General features: G+C 40.8%; 1 protein-coding gene across 1 annotated transcript in view; it reads left to right on the top strand.

Moving 5' to 3' along the window:
• Positions 1-24530, top strand: part of tube1 (tubulin, epsilon 1) — a 29196-nt gene that overhangs the window by 930 nt on the left and 3736 nt on the right. Inside the window, exons 3-12 of the mRNA XM_063070281.1 lie at positions 7632-7705; positions 8570-8622; positions 8841-8901; positions 9652-9767; positions 10858-10979; positions 12218-12405; positions 12609-12775; positions 16832-16972; positions 19091-19231; positions 21203-21377. Coding sequence (XP_062926351.1) covers positions 7632-7705; positions 8570-8622; positions 8841-8901; positions 9652-9767; positions 10858-10979; positions 12218-12405; positions 12609-12775; positions 16832-16972; positions 19091-19231; positions 21203-21377 — 1238 coding nt within the window. The remainder of the gene's footprint in view (positions 1-7631; positions 7706-8569; positions 8623-8840; positions 8902-9651; positions 9768-10857; positions 10980-12217; positions 12406-12608; positions 12776-16831; positions 16973-19090; positions 19232-21202; positions 21378-24530) is intronic.

Genomic DNA, 24530 nt, shown 5'->3' on the forward strand with positions numbered 1-24530 from the left:
AGTGCCCCGTCCGCCAAGCTTAAAACTCGAGCAAACTCTGAAGGTATTCCACAACCTCCAGACTCACTTTCAAAGACTCTTTACAACTCTTACTATATTTGTACAGTTTGATTGAGAGGTGGCTTTATTCAAGTCTACAAAAATCCCACCGGGCTTGACAAGGCAGATGTTGAGCTGTTTTCACTGGTCGGAGAATCACAAAGAACTGGTGATTTAAAGCTGAACATAGATCAATACAGGCCTTTCGACCCATGATGTTATACTGACCTTTTAACCTACTCGAAATCAATCCAACACTTTCCTCCCATCATTTCTTCATCTCATGTTCTCTTTATTGCTTAGAAACATAGAAACCCTACGGCACAATACAGGCCCTTCGGCCTACAGAGATGTGGGGAACCTGTCCCTACCTTAGAAATTACCAGACTTACCTATAGCCCTCTATTTTACTAAATTCCATATACCTATCTTAAAAGACCCTATCGTATCCGCCTCCACCACCGTTGCCGGCAGCCCATTCCATGATCTCACCACTCTCTGAGTAAAAAAACTTACCCCTGACATCTCCTCTGTACCTACTCCCCAGCACCTTAAACCTGTGTCCTCTTATGGTAACCATTTCAGCACTGGGAAAAAGCCTCTGATTATCCACATGATCAATGCCTCTCATCATCTTATACACCTCTATCGGGTCACCTCTCATCCTCCGTTGCTCCAAGGAGTAAAGGCCGAGTTCACTCAACCTATTCTCATAAGGCATGCTCCCCAATCCAGGCAACATCCTTGTAAATCTCCTCTGCACCTTTTCTATGGCTTCCACATCCTTCCTGCAGTGAGGCGACCAGAACTGAACACAGTACTCCAAGTGGGGTCTGACCAGGGTCCTATATAGCTGCAATATTACCTCTTGGCTCCTAAACTCAATTCCACGATTGATGAAGGCCAATACACCGTACGCCGCCTTAACCACTGAGTCAACCTGCGCAGCTGCTTTGAGTGTCCTAGATCCCTCTGATCCTCCACACTGCCAAGAGTCTCACCTTTAATACTATATTCTGCCATCATATTTGACCTACCAAAATGAACCACCTCACACTTATCTGGGTTGAACTCCATCTGCCACTTCTCAGCCCAGTTTTGCATCCTATCAATGTCCTGCTGTGACTTCTGACAGCCCTCCACACTATCCACAACACCCTCAACCTTTGTATCATCAGCAAATTTACTAACCCATCCCTCCACTTCCTCATCCAGGTCATTTATAAAAATCACGAAGAGTGGGAGTCCCAGAACAGATCCCTGAGGCACACCACTGGTTACCGACCTCCATGCAGAATATGACCCATCTACAACCACACTTTGCCTTCTGTGGGCAAGCCAGTTCTGCATCCACAAAGCAATGTCTCCTTGGATCCCATGCCTCCTTACTTTCTCAATAAGCCTTGCATGGGGTACCTTATCAAATGCCTTGCTAAAATCCATATACACTACATCTGCTTATTTATTTATTATTATTTCTTTTTTTTCTTCTTCCATTTACACAGTTTGTTTTCTGTTCACCATGTTGGTTGCAGTCTTTCATTGATTATGATGTGTTTCTTGGATTTACCTTGAATGCCCACAAGAAAATGAATCTCTGGGTAGTATATGGTGACATAAGTGTACTTTGTAAACAAATGTACTTTTAACTTTGAAATAGATTGTGCTAAATACAGTCAGCAAGTCACATAGCATTCTGTGGGCAAAGAATAATATTGCTTGCCATGCTGAATTTTTTCACCAGATAGAATACATCTTACAGGGTGAGACAACACTCCAGCTATGGTACTGAGGACTTGTGCTCTAGAACTTGGTCCGAAATGTCAACAGTTCCTCCAGCAGTTAGTGTGTGTTGCTTTGGATTTCCATCCTCTGCAGATTTTCTCTTGTTTGTGCGTAAGATGCAGACACTGATTCTAGATGTTAATGGTGTCTCAGTGGTGGCACCCTCATCACACTGTCCACCCCCTTCACACCGAGTCAGAGGCTGTAACTTTCACTGCAAGCTTTCTGAGTAGCTATAATATTCCTGCCTTTACTACAACCACTCCTAGCTGTCTCTCCATGCCCTCACTGTCATAACTATATATGTATCCTTTTATTCCCACTCATTGCTTCCTACCAATCAGCCAATGTTCTAATCAAACTTTCCTAGGAAGTTGAGGCTGAGTACAGGGCTACGGTAGGAAACTTTGTCACATGGTGTGAGCAGAATTATCTGCAGCTTAATGTGAAAAAGACTAAGGAGCTGGTGGTAGACCTGAGGAGAGCTAAGGTACCGGTGACCCCTGTTTCCATCCAGGGGGTCAGTGTGGACATGGTGGAGGATTACAAATACCGGGGGATATGAATTGACAATAAACTGGACTGGTCAAAGAACACTGAGGCTGTCTACAAGAAGGGTCAGAGCTGTCTCTATTTCCTGAGGAGACTGAGGTCCTTTAACATCTGCCGGATGATGCTGAGGATGTTCTACGAGTCTGTGGTGGCCAGTGCTATCATGTTTGCTGTTGTGTGCTGGGGCAGCAGGCTGAGGGTAGTGGACACCAACAGAATCAACAAACTCATTTGTAAGGCCAGTGATGTTGTGGGGATGGAACTGGGCTCTCTGACGGTTGTGTCTGAAAAGAGGATGCTGTCCAAGTTGCATGTCATCTTGGACAATGTCTCCCATCCACTACATAATGGACTGGTTGGGCACAGGAGTACATTCAGCCAGAGACTCATTCCACCGAGATGCAACACTGAGCGTCATAGGAAGTCATTCCTGCCTGTGGCCGTCAAACTTTACAACTTCTCCCTTGGAGGGTCAGACACCCTGAGCCAATAGGCTGGTCCTGGACTTATTTCCTGGCATAATTTACATATTGCTATTTAACTATTGATGGTCCTATTACTATTTATTATTTATGGTGCAACTATAATGAAAACCAATTTTCCCCGGGATCAATAAAGTATGACTATAATACCATTGGCTCTTAACTTGGTGGCAGCCTTAAGTGTGACACCTTGTCAAATGCCTTCTGAAAGTCCAAATATACAACATCCAGTGCATCCTCTTTATCTGTCTTATTTGTAATCTTAAGACTGACATTTGTTAGAGGTAAAAAGGAAAGGAAAATATAAAACTGGTTTAGTAAGTGCATTTAACTGTCATGTGATGGAAAAGTATAGTGATTATACTCAGATTTATATGGATGGTGCTAAGGAACCTGAAACAGGAGTGACAAGGTTTGGGGTAGCTATACCAGCAAAAGAAATTGGAATCAGCAAAAGAACATCTAATAAGTTCGGGGTGTATACAGTGGAGACACTGGCAGTGTTGGTTGCTTTACGATGGGTGGAGAAAGCTAGACAAGTCAAAGTGTTGATGTGCTCTGATTCATCCTCAGTTCTAGCAAGTTTAAGGTCTTTTCACTCAAACAGTCGGCAAGATGTACTTTATGAAGTCCTTCAGTCAGTCACAAGAATTGCAAATCAGGGAGATCAGGTAAAATTTCTATAGGTTCCAGCACACGTGGGGGTGAAGGGAAATGAGAGGGTGGATGAGTTGGCAAAGAGGATGTTAAAGAAAGAAAATATAGAAATGCACATTAGTATCAGTAAAGCAGAGGTTAGGTGTGTAATCTGGGGAAAAAAATCAACCAAATATGGCAAGAAAGATGGGAAGGGAGGGGAAAGGGAGGCATTTATATCAAATGCCTCAAAAAGGTGTTGCAGGTACTAGGGTAGGTAGTGGATACAGAAGAGAGGAAACTGTGTGGACTAGGTTAAGGCTGGGACACTGTGCATTAAACAAAACATTGAAAATGATAGGGAAACACCAGACAGGATAGTGTGAGGAATGTCAGGAAGAGGAGTCAGTAGAACATGTAGTTCTGAGTTGCAGGAAGTATGGGATACCGAGAGAGATGATGAGAATTAATCTAAGGGAATTGGGGGTGCAGGAATTCACATTAAAAGGCTTGCTGGGCATATAGAACAGAGCACAGTACAGGCCCTTCAGCCCACAATGTTGTGCTGACCCTTAAACCCTGCCTCTCATATAACCCCCCCACCTTAAATTCCTCCATATACCTGTCTAGTAGTCTCTTAAACGGGTGAGAGAGCACAGGTCAGGGTAGTTTTAGCTTTCTTAAGGGATACAGGGTTTTTTTTTTATAGGATATGATGGATAAGCAGGAATAGGGTACTAGGATGGCCAAAGATGAGAGGATAAAGTGTAGGTTGGGTGTGTGTGTGTGTGTGTGTGTGTGTAGAATGTAAGTCTATTGCACACTCCGGAGCAGAAGGTGGAGGTAATGCACCATTAAGCTGGGTGCCAACCACCGTAAAACAAGATGGAGGAGAAGAAGAAGAAGAAGAATTCCAGCAGGTTCGTCAGGCAAGATTTTCCCTTGCCACGCGTCACCAAGTACTCCAGAACCTTACTCTTAATAATTGACTCCAACATCTTCCCAACCATTGAGGTCAGGCTAACTGGTCTACAATTTCCTTTCTGCTGCCTTCCTCCTTTCTTGAAGAGTGGAGTGACATTTGCAATTTTCCAGTCCTCTGGCACCGTGTCAGAATCCAATGATTTTTGAAAGATCATTACTAATGCCTCCACAATATCTACCGCTACCTCTTTCGGAACCCTAGGGTGCAGTTCATCTGGTCCGAGTTCTTGTGGTCACACAGCTATCATCAATAAACTGCAAGGTTACATTTATACATTCTAGCCTATTCACTGAGGCCTGTTTGGATTTTGCCAGAAATACTGATAAAGACTCCTTTACAGCCTTTTCCCAAATGTAGACCAATGAGTTAAATTTCCAAAGGTGAGCGTAGAGTCATAGAATACAACAGAACAGATACAGGCCCTTTGGCCCATCCAGATGGTGCTGAACTTCTTGCGTAGTCCTATTGACCTGCCCCTGAGCCTTAACCCAACATATCCCTCCCATCCCATGTACCTATCCAAATTTCTCTACCCCATGCTCATTCTTCATCTCTTCATGCCCTGACCAGTCAAGACTCTATCAACCTCTGCCTAGAATATCCATAAAGACTTGGCCTGAGTCGTTGTCTGTGGCATTGAATTCCACAGATTTACCACCCTCCGACTGAAGAAATTCCTCCTCATCTCTGTTCTAAAAGGATGCCCCTCTATTTGGAGGCTGTGTCCTCTGGTCTTAGACTCTCCCTCCATAGGAAACATCTTCCCTACATCCACTGTGTCAAGGCCTTTACCATTCAATAGATTTCAATGAGGTTATCATGTGTTCTTCTGAATACCAGCAAATACAGACCCTGAACCATCAAACACTTTTCATATGACAAGCCATTCAATCCTGGAGTTATTTTTGTGAACCCCCTTTGAACCCTCTCCAGTTTCAGCACATCCTTTCTAAGATAAGGGGTCCCAAACTGCTCACAATACTCCAAGTGAGGCCTCACCAATGCTTTATAAAGTCTCAACATTATATCCTTTCTTTTATATTCAGGTCCTCTTGAGTCATCGCTCCTTGTAGATATCCTGTCTTCTCACTATATCCTTTGATGCACTGACTGATCTCCACCTTAAATATACTCACGGACTTGGACTCCACCGCAGTCTGTGGCAGAGCATTCCACAGATTCAATTTTGAGGCTGTGCCCTCTAGTTCTGGATACCCCCACCATAGGAAACATCCTCTCCACATCCATCCATCCTATTGTGTCCTTTCAACTGCATTCTTGTAAATTCCTGTGAGTACAGGCCCAACGCTGCCCAATGTTTCTCAAATGTTAACCCCTTTGTTCCTGGAATCATCCTCATGAACCTCCTCTGGACTGTCTCCAATGACAACACATCCTTTTTGAGATATGGAGCCCAAAACTGTTGACAATGCTCCAAGTGTGGTCTGACTAGTGTCTTATAAAGCCATAGCATTATCTCAATCGCAGGACTCTGCAAAGAGTGGTGCGGACAGCCCAGTGCATCTGTAGATGTGAACTTCACACTAGTCAGGACATTTACAAAGACAGGTATGTAAAAAAGGGCCTGAGGGGTAATTGAGGACCTGAATCACCCCAACCACAAACTGTTCCAGCTGCTACCATCCAGGAAATGGTACCACAGCATAAAAGCCAAGACTAGCAGGCTCTGAGACGGCTTCTTCCACCAGGTCATCAGACCGATTAATTCATACTGAACAATTGGATTTCTATGTTCTATTGACTGTCCTGTTGTACAAACTACTAATAAATAAATTACTATAAATTGCACATTTAGGCAGAGACTTAATGTAGAGATTTTTTACTTGTCATGTAAATGAAGGATCCTTTTTTCCCTTCCCCTCCCCCTTGAAATACACGCCAACATTGCATTTGCCACCTGTAAACTAACCTTCTGGGAGTCTTAATAGAAACATAGAAAACCCAGAGCACAATACAGGCCCTTCGGCCCACAAAGCTATGCCGAACATGTCCTTGCCTGAGAAATTACCTAGGGTTACCTATAGCCCTCTATTTTTCTGAGCTCCATATGCCTGTCCAGGAGTCTCTTAAAAGACCCTATCGTATCCACATCCACCACCGTTGCCGGCAGCCCATTCCACGCACTCACCACTATCTGCATTTTAAAAAAAAAACAACTTTTCCCTGATATCTCCTCTGTACCTACTTCCAAGCATCATAAAACTGTGCCCTGCCGTGCTAGCCATTTCCACCCTGGGAAAAAGCCTCTGACTATCCACAGGATCAATGCCTCTCATCATCTTGTACACCTCTATCTTATACCTCTCATCCTCTGTCGCTCCAAGGAGAAAAGGCCAAGTTCACTCAACCTATTCTTATGAGGCATGCTCCCCAATCCAGGCAACATCCTTGTAAATCTCCTCTGCAGCCTTTCTATGGTTTCCACATCCTTCCTATAGTGAGGCGACCAGAACTGACCAAGGTCCCAAGTGGGGTCTGACCAGAGTCCTATATAGCTGCAACATTACCTCTCAACTCCTAACCTCAATCCCATGATTGATGGAGGGCAATGCACCGTATGCTTTCTTAACCAGAGTCAACCTGCGCAGCGGCCTTGAGTGTCCTATGGACTCGGACTCCAAGATCCCTCTGATCCTCCACACATCCAATAGTCATACCATTAATACTATATTTTGTCATCATTCTGTCTTGCATGAGGACTCCCAAGTCCCTCTGCACCTCTGATGTTTGAACCTTCTCCCCATTTGGATAATATGCTGCATTATTGTTCCTTTTACCAAAATGCATTATCATTCATTTAACAACGCTGTATTCCATCTGCCACTATTCTTCCAATTTGTTTTAAGTTCTGCTGCAATCGCATTGCTCCCTCAGCACTACCTATATCTCCACCTATCTTCATATTATCCGCAAACTTTGCCACAAAGCCATCAATTCTATTATCCAAATCACTGACAAAAATGTGAAAAGTAGTGGTTCCAATACTGAACCCTGAGGAACACCACTAGTCACTGGCAGAAAAGGCCCCTTTATTCTTATTCTCACTTGCCGTCCTACTACCTCCTAATGTTGCTAAATCCATCAACTTACTAATAAAATCCAGACCCTCACAGTATCTTTTTTGTTTTCAGTCGGCCAGTGTGGCAATCAGATCGGCTGCCGATTTTGGAATTTGGTTCTCCGGGAGCATGCAAGCATCAACAAGGTAGGTTAGCAAAGTGTAAGTGGTGGGGAGGGGAAGGTTAGCAGATCAATCCGGTGAGATAGCAGAGGTTTTTTTGGGGTAAAATTGTGTTTAAATACAAATACTAACAGCGCCCAACAAAGACAGCTAATTGTATAGCAAATATTTACTTCCATGGCTTCAGTGAGATTGTGGGTAGAAACAAGGAAGAAACAAAATGTGCAGGCGGAGGATAATGAAATTTTGAAATGATAATATCTGGGTGATTACCTTCGGAATCAGAGTCCCTGTGGTATTTACTTTGGCATGAGCTGGTCCACGAATCAGTCTTCCAAAGTGGGCTACTTTTCCCAAGTCACATGGAAAAAGATGTATTTTGCCTGTGCTATGTATGAATATATGTACATGTATTTATACAGTTATGATACAAATTAGAAAAATAATTGTTTTTGATGCAGCATGTAGACTTGATGTATGATTTTGATGTACAAGGCTTTAAATTATATGTAATCATATTTGCAAAACAGGACACTTTCAAGATTATAATGTATATTTCAATGTTTGGTACAGATGGTTTGCATTGATCTGAGTTCACAATTCTATAATATTAATCCTTCAGTGAATACCGTTAGAATCATGCTCTGGTTTTGCCTTTTTGCAATATATGATTGTAATCTTTATTACCTCCTTTTTAAGAATCTTTGTCAGAATAATTGTTCAGATTCTTCCTGATGTCACAGCCTCAATTTTAGTGAAAGATTGATGTTTGTTTGCTATTCCAGTTAGTTACAGGAAGATGCTGTTTAAATTTTGTAATGGATGAGTTGGATTTAATTATTATCCCCATTGTAAAATATTTTATTATTTGTTCTGTTTTCAATTTAGAAAGGCATCTATGATGAAGCTCTCAGTAATTTCTTTAGAAATGTGGACACAAGGTAGGCAATATAATTTTGCAAACAGTTTTTAACATTAAAAATATGAAACATTTTGTTGACCTAGTTGATTGAGAATAAACTTTAAAAAATTTTAATATACATTAAATAACACGTAACAGGAAATTAATTTTCAGATAGCATAAAGAAATATGTCTACATCTATGTTACTTTGTTATTTAAAAAGATTAGTCCCATTTTATGAACCAATTATTTTACAGATATACTGATGGAGGTGGTCTAAATCTAAAGAAAGGTCTAATAAGAACACTCAAAGCTCGGGTAACATTTTTACATTAATTTTAAAGTACAATTGTAGTTGTGACTTTAAATTAGCAACAATGTAATCATTTTCTAATAGACAATTAACATTTCTTACTACAAGATAAATTTATGCTGAGATTCTTAATGACAGCAATGATGTAAATAATGCTACATGGTATTGTTAAAATATTAAACTTTAGATCTTAATCTTTACCTTATCTCTTTGCCAAAGTATGGTGTCATTTATTTTAAACTATTCAGCTTGTTCTTGTGTTATATAGGGCTCAATTAAGACAACATCTTGAGTACTGGGAACAGTATCAGATCCAGTTTAAAAGGGTGATGTTAATAATGGGAAGCAGTTCAGAAAATATTTAGTTAAATTAATACATGAAATGGGTCTGTTAGCTTGTGGTGAAAGATCGGACCATCTGGATCATATCCACAAGTGTTTAGGAGAAGAGACTCGATTAAACTAGTAAGATCCTATGGTATCTTAAAGTGGATGTGGAGCTTGTTTTCTCTTGTGGGGGTTATCTCTGGATCTTGAGATTTTAAGTAGGAGATCACCAATTTAGGACAAATGAGGTAACTCCTTTCAAAAGTCAATAGGACAGAATCTTGGACAGGGATAGATACTTGAAAGGTAGAGAGTAGGCTTGAGGGTCTGAATGGCCTAGTACTGCTTCTAATTTGTTTATCTGTTTCAGTTATATCTGATTGATTTAAGTGTAACTAGACCTACTGAAAATATTCTTTCCTTTTTAGGCAGTACTCATCGATATGGAAGAAGGTGTCCTTAATGAATTACTTCAGGGTCCATTGAGAGATGTTTTTGACAATAAACAGCTGATATCAGATGTATCTGGTTCAGGTAACAATTGGTAAGAAAACATGTGGCCAATGCTTGTTGCACCATTCGAAGTTCATTCCTCCAGTCCATAACACTGCTGGTCTAACATCTAACCGGACTTTATAAGTCCTACTCATTGAGTTGCATTTCCACAGAGAAATGGGCTGTTTGACACGCTAGAGACTGAAGTAAAGAACATACTGATGAGCTTAAATTATTGATTTGTAGTTCCTGCATCACTTTTACTAATTTGAGATCCATCCCCTCCATTTCAACTCCACAGTATGGTAGCTTGCAATATCACTAAACTTCCCACAACCTATGAACTCACTTTCAAGGACTCTTCATCTCATGTTCTCAATATTTATTGCTTACTTATTATCAATATTTTTTGTTTTCTCTTTCCTTTTGTACTAGCAGATTGTTTATTTTGGTGCATTGGTTTTTGTCTTTCATTGATTCTGTTGTTGTATTTACTATGATTACCCACAAGAAAATGAATGTCAGTTGAATATGGTGACATGTATGTACTTTGATAATAAATTTACTTTGTGCATTGCAAGTTTTTATTATTTTCCCTTTGCATTTTAGTTCTATTCATGTAATATCTGTCTTAAGACAGTAAGACATAGAAGCAGAATTAGGCCATGCGGCCGATCAAGTCTGCTCCGTCATTCCATCTTGGTTGATTTATTATCTCTCTCAATCCCATCTCCCTGCAACCCCGACAAATCAAGAAGTTATTAACCTCCGCTTTAAATATACCCAATGACTTGGCCTCCACAGCCATCTGTGGCAATAAATTTCACAGATTCACCACTCTGGCTAAAGAAAATCCTCCTCATCTCTCTTCTAAAGGGACGTCCTTCCATTTATACAGGATTAAAAAAAAACAAATTACTGAACTGTTAGAAGTGATGATGATCATGGCAAGAAAGCTGGCTGGTAAATAAAGAAGGATTTGTTATTAGACAGATTTACTGGTAATTGTTTTTTCTTGGATGTGTCTGAGCATATTAATGATGGAACATAATTACAAAAATAATATTCCATAACTTAATGTTCACAAATCTGGCTGATTGTTGTATTTTCTGAAAAAAAATCTTTTTTTTCTTCTACAGGGCAGTGGGGTACAAACAGTACGGTAATCGGTACCGGGACCAAATTGTAGATATACTCCGAAAAACAGCTGAACACTGTGATTCTTTGCAATGTTTCTTTTTAATCCACTCAATGGGTGGAGGTGAGTCTTGCTTTTTTACAATGTGCTACCTTCAAATAGCCTTTTATTTTTGAAAATCAAAAACTGCAGATGCTGGAAATCTGAAGAAAGCAGAAGATGCTATAAACACTCAGCAGGCCAGGCAGTATCAGTGGAAAGTGAAACATTTTTCTTTGTACAGTGTTTCTAGTTTAAGCTACTACTGTGCCCAGCAGCTCATGGAATCTGAAGGGGATTCATAATATTTATTATCAAAGTGCTGTGTACAACTCTTAGATTCATCCTCCTATAGACAACCACAAACAAACACTGTGGAACCCATTCAAACAACACACATAAAAATTGCTGGTGAACGCAGCAGGACAGGCAGCATCTCTAGGAAGAGGTACAGTCGACGTTTTGGGCCGAGAGCCTTCATCAGGAACCCATTCAAACATAGCTTGTAGCTTAGGAGAAATTAACTTTATAGAGGCCTCTGGGTTACAGGTGGACTGGAGGGGGTAGTGGGTTGTCCTCTTGGAAAACGTTCCATATCCATAACATGAAGCTACAGGATCTATACGTGTATCAAAAAGTGTGAGTTGAGAAAAATAAATATTGTTTTTTTTCCCACATAAATTCAGTATATCAAATTTTTTGAGCAGTGATTGGTGGATTCTCCAAGGGCTAATTTCTGTTACCCAAACAGCCCAAGTGCAGATGTACCTGTACTTCTAAACTGAGCTTGCAAAAGAAAACAAACTTCTGACACAAGATTTGCAGCATCTGTAGCTTTTTCATTTTCTGTCAGCTGTAACTTAGATCATTTGTTTTGAGCAACGGGAATATAAATGTGACTTGTAATCTAAATTGAGAAATGGAAGTTTGAACAGGAATTGCTTTATGTTTAGAGTCATTGAAAAACACAGCACAGAAACAGGCACTTCGGCCCATCTAGTCCATGCTGAACCATTTAACCTGCCTAGTCCCATCAACCTGCACCGGGACCATAGCCTCCATACCCCTACCATCCATGTACCTATCCAAACTTCTCTTGAGTGTTGAAATCAAGCTCACATGCAGCCCCTGTGCTGGCAGCTTGTTCCACTTCCTCAACCCTCTGAGTGAAGAAGCTTCCCCTCATGTTCCTTTTAAACTTTGCACCTTCCACCCTCAACCCATGACGTCTGGTTGTAGTCCCATCCAACCTCAGTGGAAAAACCTTGCTTGCATTTACCTTATCTATACCACTCATAATCAAAACTTCATTTTTTTTTTAGGAACTGGTTCTGGATTGGGTACCTTTGTCCTGAGCCTCCTGGAGGATGAATTCCCAGAGGTTTACAGATTTGTTACTTCCGTCTACCCTTCTGCTGAAGATGATGTTATTACCTCTCCTTATAATAGTGTTCTCGCCATGAAGGAGCTGACTGAACATGCAGATTGTGTTTTGCCTATTGAAAATCAGGTAGGTACAGGATGTAGACTTGGACATAGTACAATTACAAATTCCTATTCGACCTTTAGACACAACATTGGGCTACAAAACAGTTCAATTTCTTGGCTGTCGTAACCATCTTGTTTCCCGATATTCATTCATGTGGTTAATTTTTGAGGAGGACGCCGCATTTTGAAAGGCAGATTTACTAACCTTTCCGTTTCTAAATCTAGTCCTTGGTGGACATAGTCAACAAAATCCATCAGATGGCCAGTGGCAAAATGGCATCAGTGAAAATGAAAAGTACTCTGATCTCCAGTCAGAGTGAGGCCAAAAAGCAGGAGAAGCCATTTGATGCAATGAACAATATTGTTGCTAACTTGCTTCTGAATTTGACCAGGTGAGTGATACATTATATACATTTCTATAGACAAGGGTGAAGCAGTGGATGTACATTGCATCTATATCTAGAGAGGGGGTTAATTCAACAGTGACAATACTACTTGAGCTGCTTAAGAAGAGCTAATCTGTCCCAAAAATTGCTGACCAACTTTTATTGATGTGTGATAGAGAGCATCCTGACATATGGTATAACAGTGTGGTACTCTAGCTGCTGCAAGACAGATCACAAAGCACTCCACCGGGTGATTAGAATTTTCTCAGCACATCACTAGAACTCAACTACTGGACCTGGAGACAACTTACAACTCTCAATGCCTTACAGTGCACTTGTAACACCATTAAAGACCCATCCCATCCCAGACACTGTCCTACCAGATCTCCTGCCATTTGGTAGGAGATACAGAAACATCTTGGCCAAGACAGTAAGATTGAAAAACAGCTTCTTCCCCGAAGGCTGTTGTGCAGCTGAATAGTGCTACCCCCCTGGCTTGCCAATGGTCTTTGAGTGTCATGGACTATCAATGTGTTGCATGTAAATATGGGAATTTAAAAAAATTAAACTGTATTGCATACCTTGCAAAGATCTTGCAACAGACCAATCAAGTGAAACGTTGCTGAAGCTGACATCGAGGTTCACAGAACAGCATTGTTGAGTTTCTCTAAATTAAAGATAATGATGTTCATGGGATTTTTATAAATAACTTTAGGATGATGTTATTCTTTGACACCAATAACATGCAATAAGGCAATTTCTATCCTACTGAGGAGAACGTGGAAGGTAACCTGTGGCCTACAGACAAGTTCGAGGTCCGGTGCCAGCCAAATAACTACTTCCTAAATATCAACAAGTCAAAGGAGATGGTTATCGTCTTCAGGAGATCTCGCAGCACTCATGCCCCTCTTTATACTGCTGGTACAGCAGTGGAACAGCAATGGCTGGAGTTTCTGGGGGCAATTATGTGTTGCATTGCACTGTTGCCGCAAAGATAATAAATTTCACAATATGCCGATGGTATTAAACCTAATTCTGAAGTCAAAGACAGCATAAAGCAGAAGAGGGGCATATAATACAGCAAAAATCAGTGTGAAAGTAGAGGGTAGGGAAACTTTTAAAAAAAAGGACAATGAAAAAATACAATAAAGAGAGAAGATTTTTCAGATATACTGTGTAAAGAGTAAATGGGAGGTGAGAGTGGAAATCAGAATCTAGATTATGACGCTAGAGAGGTAGTAATGGGGGAACAAAGAAATAGCAGACAAACGCAAGTATTTTTCATCAGTCTTCACTGTGGAAGATACTAGTATTATGCCAGAAATTTGAGAGTGTCAGGGGACGGAAATGAATGTAGTCATTTCAAGGGAGAAGAAACCTGGGAAGCTGAAAGGTCTGAGGGTAGATAAGTCACCTGGTAGAAGGAATAAAGGCTTAGACTGTTTTCTAAATGGGGAGAAAATTCAAAAATCAGAGGTGCTAAGGGACTTGGCACTCTTTGTTCACGATTCCCTGAGGCCTAACTTGCAGAATGAATCTGTGATCAGGAAGACAAATGCAATGTTAGCATTCATTTCGAGTGTGCTGCAATATAAGAGCAACGATGTGATGCTGAGGTGTTACAAGGCACTGATTTGACAACAATTGGAGTATTGTGAGCAGCTTTAGGTTCTGTAAAAGTTGTGCTGGCTTTGGAGAGGGTGCAGAGGAGGTAAATGAGAATGATTCCAGGAATGAAAGGGTTAATGAAGTGTGCCTCTTGTGAAGTTGATGAAGTGTAACTCTCTAGCTGTACCTGCTGGAGTTTATAAGAATGAGAGGGGGATCTCTCATTGAAACATCAAATTATGAAAGCCTTAGAGTGGAGAGGATGTTTCCTATGGTGAGGAGTATAGGACCAGAGGGCACAGCCTCAGAATATAAGAATGTCCTTTTAGAATGGAGATGAGGAGGAATTTCTCTCGCCAGAGAGTGGTGGATCTGTGGAATTCATTACCTTTGTTGACAGTGGAGGCCAAGAAAATTTAATAATAATAGTACTTCATTGGGAGTTTCTTTTGTTACAGCAGCAACATTTAAAAACACAGTCTGTGAAGACTTGACTAATAATAATAAAGTACAGAATAATATACACAATAATGTACCAATGTGCAATAATGTACAAAGTAATAAAGCAGAGACTATTGTACGATTTTTGAGTGTTTGCCTGTCGCAGAGAGATGAGCTATTATATATGCTTGTTGCAGTTGGTGGGAAAGGTTTCGTGTAACTATAAGGGGGAGGGGGGGAACCAGAGTGCATAAGACCTTCACACAGTACTATAGTAATGTTATGTATTGAGTATATGAACTGGAATTGATAAGTTCTTTTGGTCAGGGAGTCAAAGGTTACCAAAAGAAGGCAGGAGAACGGGGTTGAGCGGAATAATAAATCAGTTGTGATTGAACGGCAGAGCAGACTTGATGGACCAAGTAGCCTAATTCTGCTCCCATGTCTTATGGTCTTGTAGAAACTGCGAGCAGTTTCAAACTCTTGGGAGTGAATATCTTGCACAGTCTTTCATGGTCCCAGAACACATTCTGCTCAACCAAGAGAGCTCATCAATGCCTCCACTTTCTGAGGGGGTTGAAGAGAGCTGGACTATACACATCTATATTTACGTCCATCTACAGATGGGCAGTAGAAAATATCCTGACATGCTGCATCACTGCATGGTACGGAAACTGTACTGCGGCAGACAGGAAGGCTCCACAACAGGTAGTCAAATCTTCCCAACGCATCACTGGCAGCAGCCTACCCACCATCAAGAGCACACAATCAGAAAGATTCTGGAGTAAGGCCAGCAATATTATGAAGGATCCCACCCACCCTGCTCAAAGACTGTTTGTCCCACTCCTATCACTCCCTACATAGCATCCACGCCTGGGCCACTAGGCTCAAAAAGTTATTATCGCCAAGCAGTAAAGCTGATCAACACCTCCACCCAATAATCCACCCCTCCACACCCCAACCACCACTATTTTATCATTTCCTGTCCGTTACCTTGTGTACAGACACTTCTACACCTAGCATCACTTTATGTATGTAAGTCAATCTACATATATAAGCTATCTTTTGCATTTATATTAATTGTATTTTTATTATTGTATTCTTTATTTTATTCATTTTTGTGCTGTATCAGATCAGGAGTAACAATTATTTCATTCTCCTTTACACTTACGTACTGGAAATTATATTAATCTTGAATCATGAATTGAGTAGATTAGGTGTGTGTGTGTCTGTGTATATATATTCTGAAAATCAGGAAAAATAAATACTTTTATTGTAACTAGGTAGCATAAAGAAAGAGGGTTGAAACAAAATGTAGGATTGGGGAAGCTATATCTGTTAAGGACAGACATTACGTAAAGTCTTCGCCTTCCATGCATCGGAAGCTGCAATACTTTGTTCTGTCAAAAGTCCAGTAGCAGGATATTGAAATCAAAATTTCAGATATTATCTGACTAGCAGATTCTGCAGCTTCTAATAAATGAGATGAAGAGTCTTGAATGTAAAATATTCAGTGAATTTTCAAGCCAGGTATTAATATTCCTGAATTGGTTGTACCAGAGCTGAATAACCTGCACATTGAAATGAAAGCAGGAAATACTGAAAATACTCGGCATTCAGGCTGCATCTGTGAAAAGATAAACAAAGTTTAACATTTGAGGTTGAGGGGCTTTTCATCAAAACTTCTTTGAGGTTCATAGGTTCTTGATTAGTCAGGGCAACAAAGCTTACAGGGAGAATGGGGCTGTTATATATCAGGGCTGGCTTGAGTCTCAAGGCTGGGTGTGTCTGGTCTCCTCTTCTGCCACCTGTCCCACACCCCTCCCATGGTGCTCCACATTGACAACTACAGTACTGTGCAGAAGTCTTAGGCACCTTAGCTATATATGTGCCTGAAGCTTTTGCACAGTACTGTATAGCCATGATATAATTGCTCTGAATTTACTGTACTGGGAGTTGTGTTCCTATTTTGTGTAGATTTTGTTCATTTAATTTCTGTCATCTTTGCTGCAGTTCTTCCAGATTTGAAGGGTCCCTCAATATGGATCTTAATGAGATTACCATGAATCTGGTTCCGTTTCCACGGCTGCATTTCCTTGTTTCTAGTCTAACTCCTTTGTACACCCTGGCTGATTTAAACATCCCTACAAGAAGGTAGGACTTTCACAAGGAATGTTAACATTGCTCTGATGTTACTGATGTTAGGACTGGGACGAGACGATCCCTGCATCAGTGCAGAAACTGCTCATCAGTTGTAATCTCATTTGCATTGAGTAGGCTGACACGTAACAATTGGTGTTCTTGTAATATTCCGAATGTCCTAGGAGCACTTTACACTTTTCAGAAAAAGGAATGAACACGTACAAAATAGTGACTAGGATTGGGCCAAAGGGGAGAAGAATTAAGAAGATTCTTGTTAATTTGAAGGGGTGGGCATTTGAACCGAGCTGAGAAGGCAACGATTAGCAAGACCGAGAGCAAACAGCGATTCAGTGCCAGGTACATGCAAGGATGTGGATTGAACAGAAGATTGCCACGATGGAAAATGATCTGAAGCACCCAACTCAGGGAATTGTAGAAGGTATAAAAGATCAGGCATGTAAGGAAGTGTGTAGTGACAAGGAAATAATAGCATTGGGGTTAGGATTATGAAAGAATTCTAAATAATGGAACAATATTTCTGTTGTCCTTGTTTTCTTTTAACTCTTGTGATGGTATTCCTTGAAGCAGTAGAGAAAAGTTGGAACAGAACGTTGTCAACATGTTTTGAAAGTAGAAAGAGAACTCTCAGTGATATGAGAAAGAAAGTATAAACCACAGATTAAAGTATGTCAGGTGTGATTGCAAATTTAAAGAAGTGAGAAGGAAACAGTAACAGGATTTGACAGGAAGCAGTATGAGTTATACCTATATGTTAAAGGAACTTTGATTCAGTCAAGCTTGATCTGTCTTTTAGATTTTTAAATGAATACTTTAGATATTTATTTTGGGGTTGCACGGTAGCATAGCAGTTGGTGTAATGCTGTTACAGCAGTAGTGACCCAGTTTCTATTCCAGCCGCTCTCCGTAAGGAATGTGTACATTCTCCCTGTGACCGTGTCTGTTTCCTCCCACATTCCAAAGACATGTATGTCAGTAGGCTATTTGGTCACATCGGTGTAATTGGGCGGTGCAGGTTCTTTGGGCTACAATGGACTGTTACTGCATCTCTAAATAACAGAATAAAAATATTTAAATGAAGAGGTGAATAGGTGAAGCATAAACTTAAAGCTTGAATCAGCTAACTCAACAAATGTGCAAACCTTTGATTCAGAATCAGGGTAGCAGCACTGAGTTTGTAAACCAAAGATGGGTCAGCACTTTCTATGACCTTGAGCTTGACAGGAAAAAAAAATGCTTCTACCTTTTAGGGAACGAAAGATTGATGTAAAGATTTTTGGTTTGCATGAAGTTGATATGTAGAGTCCACTTAAGTACTTTGAGTTGGGGGAACATCCAGAATTTATTTTGAAGTTCAGAATGACCAAATCACTTTGGCTGGGCCTATTACCAGGAATTTCTCTGGGTGAATCTCCACCCTATGAGTTCAGTTGCAAGTTCCTCAGCAGTAACTGGGCAGCAGATGGTGTAATTCAATGGACCTTCCTTTGATGGGCTTTGAATGACGGCAAGTCCTTGCCTTTTGTAAGAGTACCATTGATTTTTAAAGTTTTTAAATGCCTTGTTATATGGAGATGCTTTAAAAAAAAGACTGAAATTGAAATAATTGAAAAATATGAAGACAAAATTAATTAATCAGTTAGAAATAATTAAAATGATTGAAATAAAGGAAAACAATACTCTTAGCTATCTAATCAGATAACAAAACTATGAAATTAAATGGGGTCTTGGATCATATGCCATTCACGACTAGTGGAGGATGTGACAGGCGATTTCTATCACTAGGCCGAGCTCCACCACCAACAATAGGATTTGTCATTAAAGTCAAGATTAAATGCTTGTATTTTGATATTTCCTTTCAGAACTGATGTCTATAGATTAAATTATGTAATCTACAAGTTAATAATGCTCCACTTAAAAGGAATTTCACAGCAGTTGTCCTGAATTAATAGTACTACTACTGTGATACCACTAATACTAATTGTGATATTGTTGAGTAGGTTTAATAGGTTTTAATACAATAAAGATATGTTTATAAATTGGACGTGTATCCTGCTAGGGAAAAAATTCCAGCGCTTGCTTGACTGATTGCCTATTTGTTTACTTAAACAGGTTGGATCAGATGTTCACTGATGCTTTCAGTAAGGATCACCAGTTAATGCATGCTGATCCAAAACATAACCTATACCTTGCCTGTGCACTTATGGTCCGGGGAAATGTTCAGATTTCTGACCTGAGAAGAAATATTGAGAGGTTTGAGAATATGCTAAACCATTTTTTTTATTGTTGTTGCTTTTGCTAAATTAATACTGTTGCCTTTTGATTTTTAAACTTGTATGTGAAATCCATTGGGTTTTTTTTTTCCCCCGTTGATGAGTACTGGAAATCTGAGATTAAGAACAGAGTCCAATATCTTATCTGGCCTGACGATGAGTTGTCTGTTACTGAGCTTCCTCTGTCGACTATTTCATGGAGGGAGGAACACTTCTTCTCAAAAGGCTAAGAAACGTGTGAAAAGAGAAACAGTTAGCATTTGAGTCATAGACAGTGTTGACGGGGAGTATCTGTTTCCCAGGGTAGTAACGTCTTGATACCAGAGGTCATGCATTGAAGGTGAGAGTGGGTAGGTTCAAAGGGGATGTGAGGGGTAAATTTCTGTACTCAGAGTGGTGGATGCCTGGAATGCACTGCCTGGTATGGTGGTAGAGGTAAATACATTAGAGTCACTTGAATGTGGGGAAGATGGAGGAATATGGACTTTGTGTAGGTAGGAGGGATTAGTTTTTTTGAGGGGGGGGTGATTTACTCAGCTGGTTTGGCTCAACATTCCAGGCCAAAGGACCTGTCCCTGTGCTATACTTTCTATGTTTCATCTCAAGTGGAGATCAGAGGTTGGAAAATGAGAAAGTGAGTCAGTTTAAGAGAGGCAACCCTAGCTTCACCCTTTCAAAGGTTCACTTTATTTCCATAGAAGGACTTTTCCATAGATGCTGCCTGGCCTGCTGAGTTCCTGCAGCATTTTGTGTGTGTTGCTTTTATTATTAAAATATGTACGCAGAATACAACTCTGAGATTTGTCTTCTCAAGATAGCCATAAAGTACAGAAAACCATAGAAGATGTTGAAAGAAAGAAATCCATTCTCTCCCACACAAAAAGAAAAAGAAACAAAGACTCGCAAATCTTTTACCTTCCAGTCAAGATGGCGCCAGTAAGCAACGATTCCTCCGGCAGCATCTCCAGACAACCATTTCAGTTTTTCTACTACTTATTCTTTTTACCTTATCTTTGTTTTGGAAACTGTTGGAGCCTGTGACTTACAGTCTGTGGTTCAATTGAGTGAGCTAGTGCTCTGTTGCGAGTGCGAGCTACCACAAGGAGAAGCTCAGAGGTGAGACGAGGGGCCATGATTGACTACATTTCTTGCAGATTAAAATATCAGGAAGCCTGAAACATTGAGGCATATGTGGAGGAGAGCGAGTGGTTCTCAGAAGGCTGCTGGTTCGTGCCACTACCTTCAGAGAGGCCACTGGGTCCTGTTACTCTTGCCAATGTTATCAAAATTCTGAGATTTATGAATTGGACTGTAGTTCATATTGGCCTCTTTCAGTTCTATTGTTTCTTTCATATTCTTGCCCATTCTTCCTTGTTGCAGATTGGCAGGCTGGTGGTTTGGGTGATCTGTTAGATTTTATACACGGAAAGGTTGGGGGTGTTTAAGATTTGTGTGTTTTTGTTTCTTTTTCTTTTCGTGTGGGGGAGAATGGATTTCTTTCTTTCAACAACTTCAATGGTTTTCTGTATTTTATGGCTATCTTGAGAAGACAAATCTCAGAGTTGTATTCTGCATACATACTTTGATAATAAAAGCAACACACACAAAATGCTGGAGGAACTCAGCAGGCCAGGCAGCATCTATAGGAAAAGTCCTTCTATGGAAATAAAATGAATCTTTGAATGGGTGAGGCTAGGGTTGCCAAGGTGATTCTGCTGTTTATGGAGCTACTTAATTGATAGATTAATGAAACCAATTAGAAAGAAGTTGGAGAAGGAGAAAACAAACCAACTTGCAACAGTTCTGACATCAAGTTATTTAGAACTGTCTCAGTTTTACAGCAATAATTGTTTAGTTCTTGTCTGTATGTGGACAGCAGCAATTGTATTTATACTGTAATTACAATTCATCAGTTGAATCATAAGAGAATAACATCAATATTTCCTTCCAGATTGAAACCTTCCCTTCAGTTTGTCTCATGGAATCGAGAAGGCTGGAAAACGAGCCTCTGCTCAATACCTCCTGTGGGACACACACATTCCTTATTGGCATTGGCCAATAATACTTGTGTTAAATCGACCTTCACAGATCTCAAGGATCGCTTTGTAAAACTCTATAAGAAAAGGGTAAGTTACAACCAACTCATTACCTCAGTGTCATCATCATTATGTGCCATGTCATGTGATGGAGACAATCATGGTCTCATGGCTGTGATTATTCTTGGCAAATTTTTCTACAGAAGTGGTTTGCCTTTGCCGCCTTCTGGGTAGTGTCTTTACAAGATGGGTGTCCATAGCCATTACCAATACGCTTCAGAGATTGTCTGCTTGGCGTCAGTGGTTGCAAAACCAGGACTCGTGATGTGCACCAGCTTCTTGTACAACCATCCACCACCTGCTCCTATGGGTGTCACGTGCAGTTCTGTTGTGTGTTCAAAGACAGCTGCTGAGTCCAAGTTGTGAGCGACATAGATGCCCACAATAAGGACACAAAAACTGTACTGGATCTGCAAGTGGAGCCACTGCTATTGCTTTTCTTTCTCAGGCAGAGGTTATAAGATCATTAAATGTGGGAGCAGGATTGGGCCATTTGGCCCATCGAGTATGGCTGATCCACTTTCCCCCGCAATACTCAAGCGGACACAAAACGTATACCGGGTTTGCAGTGTTATGTGTTTCACCGAGACATGGCTACACAAGCAAATCCAGCGCTACTGTGAATGGGTTTTCAATGTGACGAGCAGACAGAGTTGATCTACAGTGGTAAAAGGAAGGGAGGTGGGCTTGCTGTGCTTGTGAACAACAAATCGTGTAATCCCAGTCACATTTCTGTGAAAGAACAAATCTGCAGTCCAGTATTGAACTGCCTGCTGTGAGTTTGTATTATCTACTGCATGAGTTCAACCATGCCAAGTTGCTTGTTGTCCTGGAAAATGGACTACCTAACTGGCACACCACAGTTTATGTGACTTCAGCACTGTCAGATATAGCTATAAGCAGCACTGCGGCCCCACAGGGGACTGTATTGGCTCCTATTTACCCTGATAACCTCGGACTTTGCATGCACAAGTCATGTCATCTGCAGAAATTCTCTGTTGTCTCAGCAATAGTTGGGTCATCAAGGGAGGACGACAGGATGAATACAGGGCCCTAGTGATGGACTTTGTCAAATGGTGCAAGCTGAATCGTCTGCAACTCAACAAGGACAACAGACAAAGGAGATGGTGAAGGACTTTAGGAAGACTAAGCCTGCATTGCTTCCTTGTACTGTTGGTGGTGAGGACCTATAAGTACCCGGGGGTGCACCTGGATGACAAACTGGAGTGGAGCACTGACACAGGCTGTGTGCAAGAAGGGCAGAGTTGCCTCGACTTCCTGAGGAGGTTCTGTGGGGAATACAGGCCTCTTCTTCACACGTTCTGCCAGTTTGTTGTTACCAGTACAATCTTCTATGTGGAGGTGTGCTGGGGCCATGGCATCAGCGCAAGTGATGCCAACAAGCTCAATAAACTGATTAGAAAGGCTGGCACTGTTTATAGGTATCAATTTGGACATATTGGAGACTGGGTGATAGAACAAAGGACCCTCTGGAAAATCCTGGCTATTCTGGGTAATGTTTCTCACCCTCTGCATGCCACCTTGGCTGAACAGAGGAGTACTTTCGGTAATAGACTGAGACAACTGCACTGCTCCATAGAGCATTAGGTGAGGTCATTCTTGCCCTCCGCCGTTAGGCTCAATAATAAGCCAACCTATAGTTGGGGAAGGAATGACCCTCTCCTGATAAATTGTTATTAAGCTCTGTTCAGCTCTGATTTATTTTTAATGTAACTTTTAAAAAAAAATTCTTTCTTCTCTCCTAATATTTGTATATCTGTGCACTTCTAATGCTACTGTGATTCTGTAATTTACTTCGAGATCAATAAAGTTTCTATCTATCTCTCTCAGCCCCAATCTCCTGCCTTCTCCCTGTATCCGTTCATGCCCTGACTCATCAAGAATCTATCAACCTGTGCCTTAAATATACCCAATTAGTACTGCTCAGCATCTCTCCTCCAGGTTATTGTGAGTAGTTCTAACTAAGGCTCACTGGCCATTCCGGTTTGGAGTTCGTATCATCTCGATAGGTAAATTGATCTATAAAATGTTTAGTTTAAATGTCCGATCTTAATTTCTTTACTCAATGCACTTTACAACTTCATGATAAAACATTTATCATTTTCATTTCAGATTAATGACCAAATGCTATTCCAAATCTATCTACGTAGTTCATTGGATTGTCTTAATTGGTAGTATTTGATGAACAGTCATTGTTAATTTATTGTTTTCTTTTGTCTTCAGTGAAGATCATCTCATCCTTTCAAACCTGTCTGAATTTTGTATGGTATATTTCATTAATGTTAATGCTGGACAACAAAGGTTTTACTGAATATTTTTGGAGGCATCTTACAGATTTTGAGCTGCTGATACGTGAGTGAGGCCGCCGTCAGTCAGGGTCGTCCATGGATGTTGTGTCCTAGTTGTCTAGATAGGCAAACTTCGGCAGTATGATATAGAGAACAAACTATTGCTCATGGAGCAATCTCCTCTCTCCACACTTTTGATGAACCCAAAGGAACGGCAGAGACCGATGCAGTTTGGTACCAGCAGTGTCACACGAGTTGCCAGTCAACATTGAACTTGGTGTAGGACTGCCTTGGGAACTCCAGATCCGGATCTTTCCCTGGGGGTGTACTCCCAGAACCTTCCCCATGAGTAGGAATAACAGTAAGGCAGCAGAGATTTGAGATCACTGTTCTCCTTCCCCTAGGTGTGCTGCCAACCATTTTGAGCCAAGGAGTTTCGTTTTGATCTGTTGATCATGTAATGCCCATGCATAGGTTTATTTCTCTTCAGACAAACCATGCATTCAAGAAATCTACAGCAAAGGAGGAGGCATTAGCTATTTTCATACACCTCTCCTCCCTGAAACTGCAGTAATTGTCCACTTTATCCTGTTGCTCAGCTGTCAGGCTCTGGTTACAAGCACTGTCCCATCTGAACACGAAATGGTAAATGGAGAAATCTCATTCCTTAATGAAACATTAGCATGGGCCGACAATGAGTGATGGTAAATGCCCTGGGCGATATGTCTACAAAAATCCAAGTCCCTCTGCATCTCAGATTCCCGGATTTTCTCCCGTTTAGAAAATAGTCCGCATATTTATTTCTACTACCAAAGTGCATGACCATGCATTTTCCAACATTGTATTTCATTTGCCACTTTCTTGCCCATTCTCC

The sequence above is a fragment of the Mobula hypostoma genome, chromosome 2 (assembly GCF_963921235.1).
Source record: "Mobula hypostoma chromosome 2, sMobHyp1.1, whole genome shotgun sequence".
NCBI classification, from domain to species: domain Eukaryota; kingdom Metazoa; phylum Chordata; class Chondrichthyes; order Myliobatiformes; family Myliobatidae; genus Mobula; species Mobula hypostoma.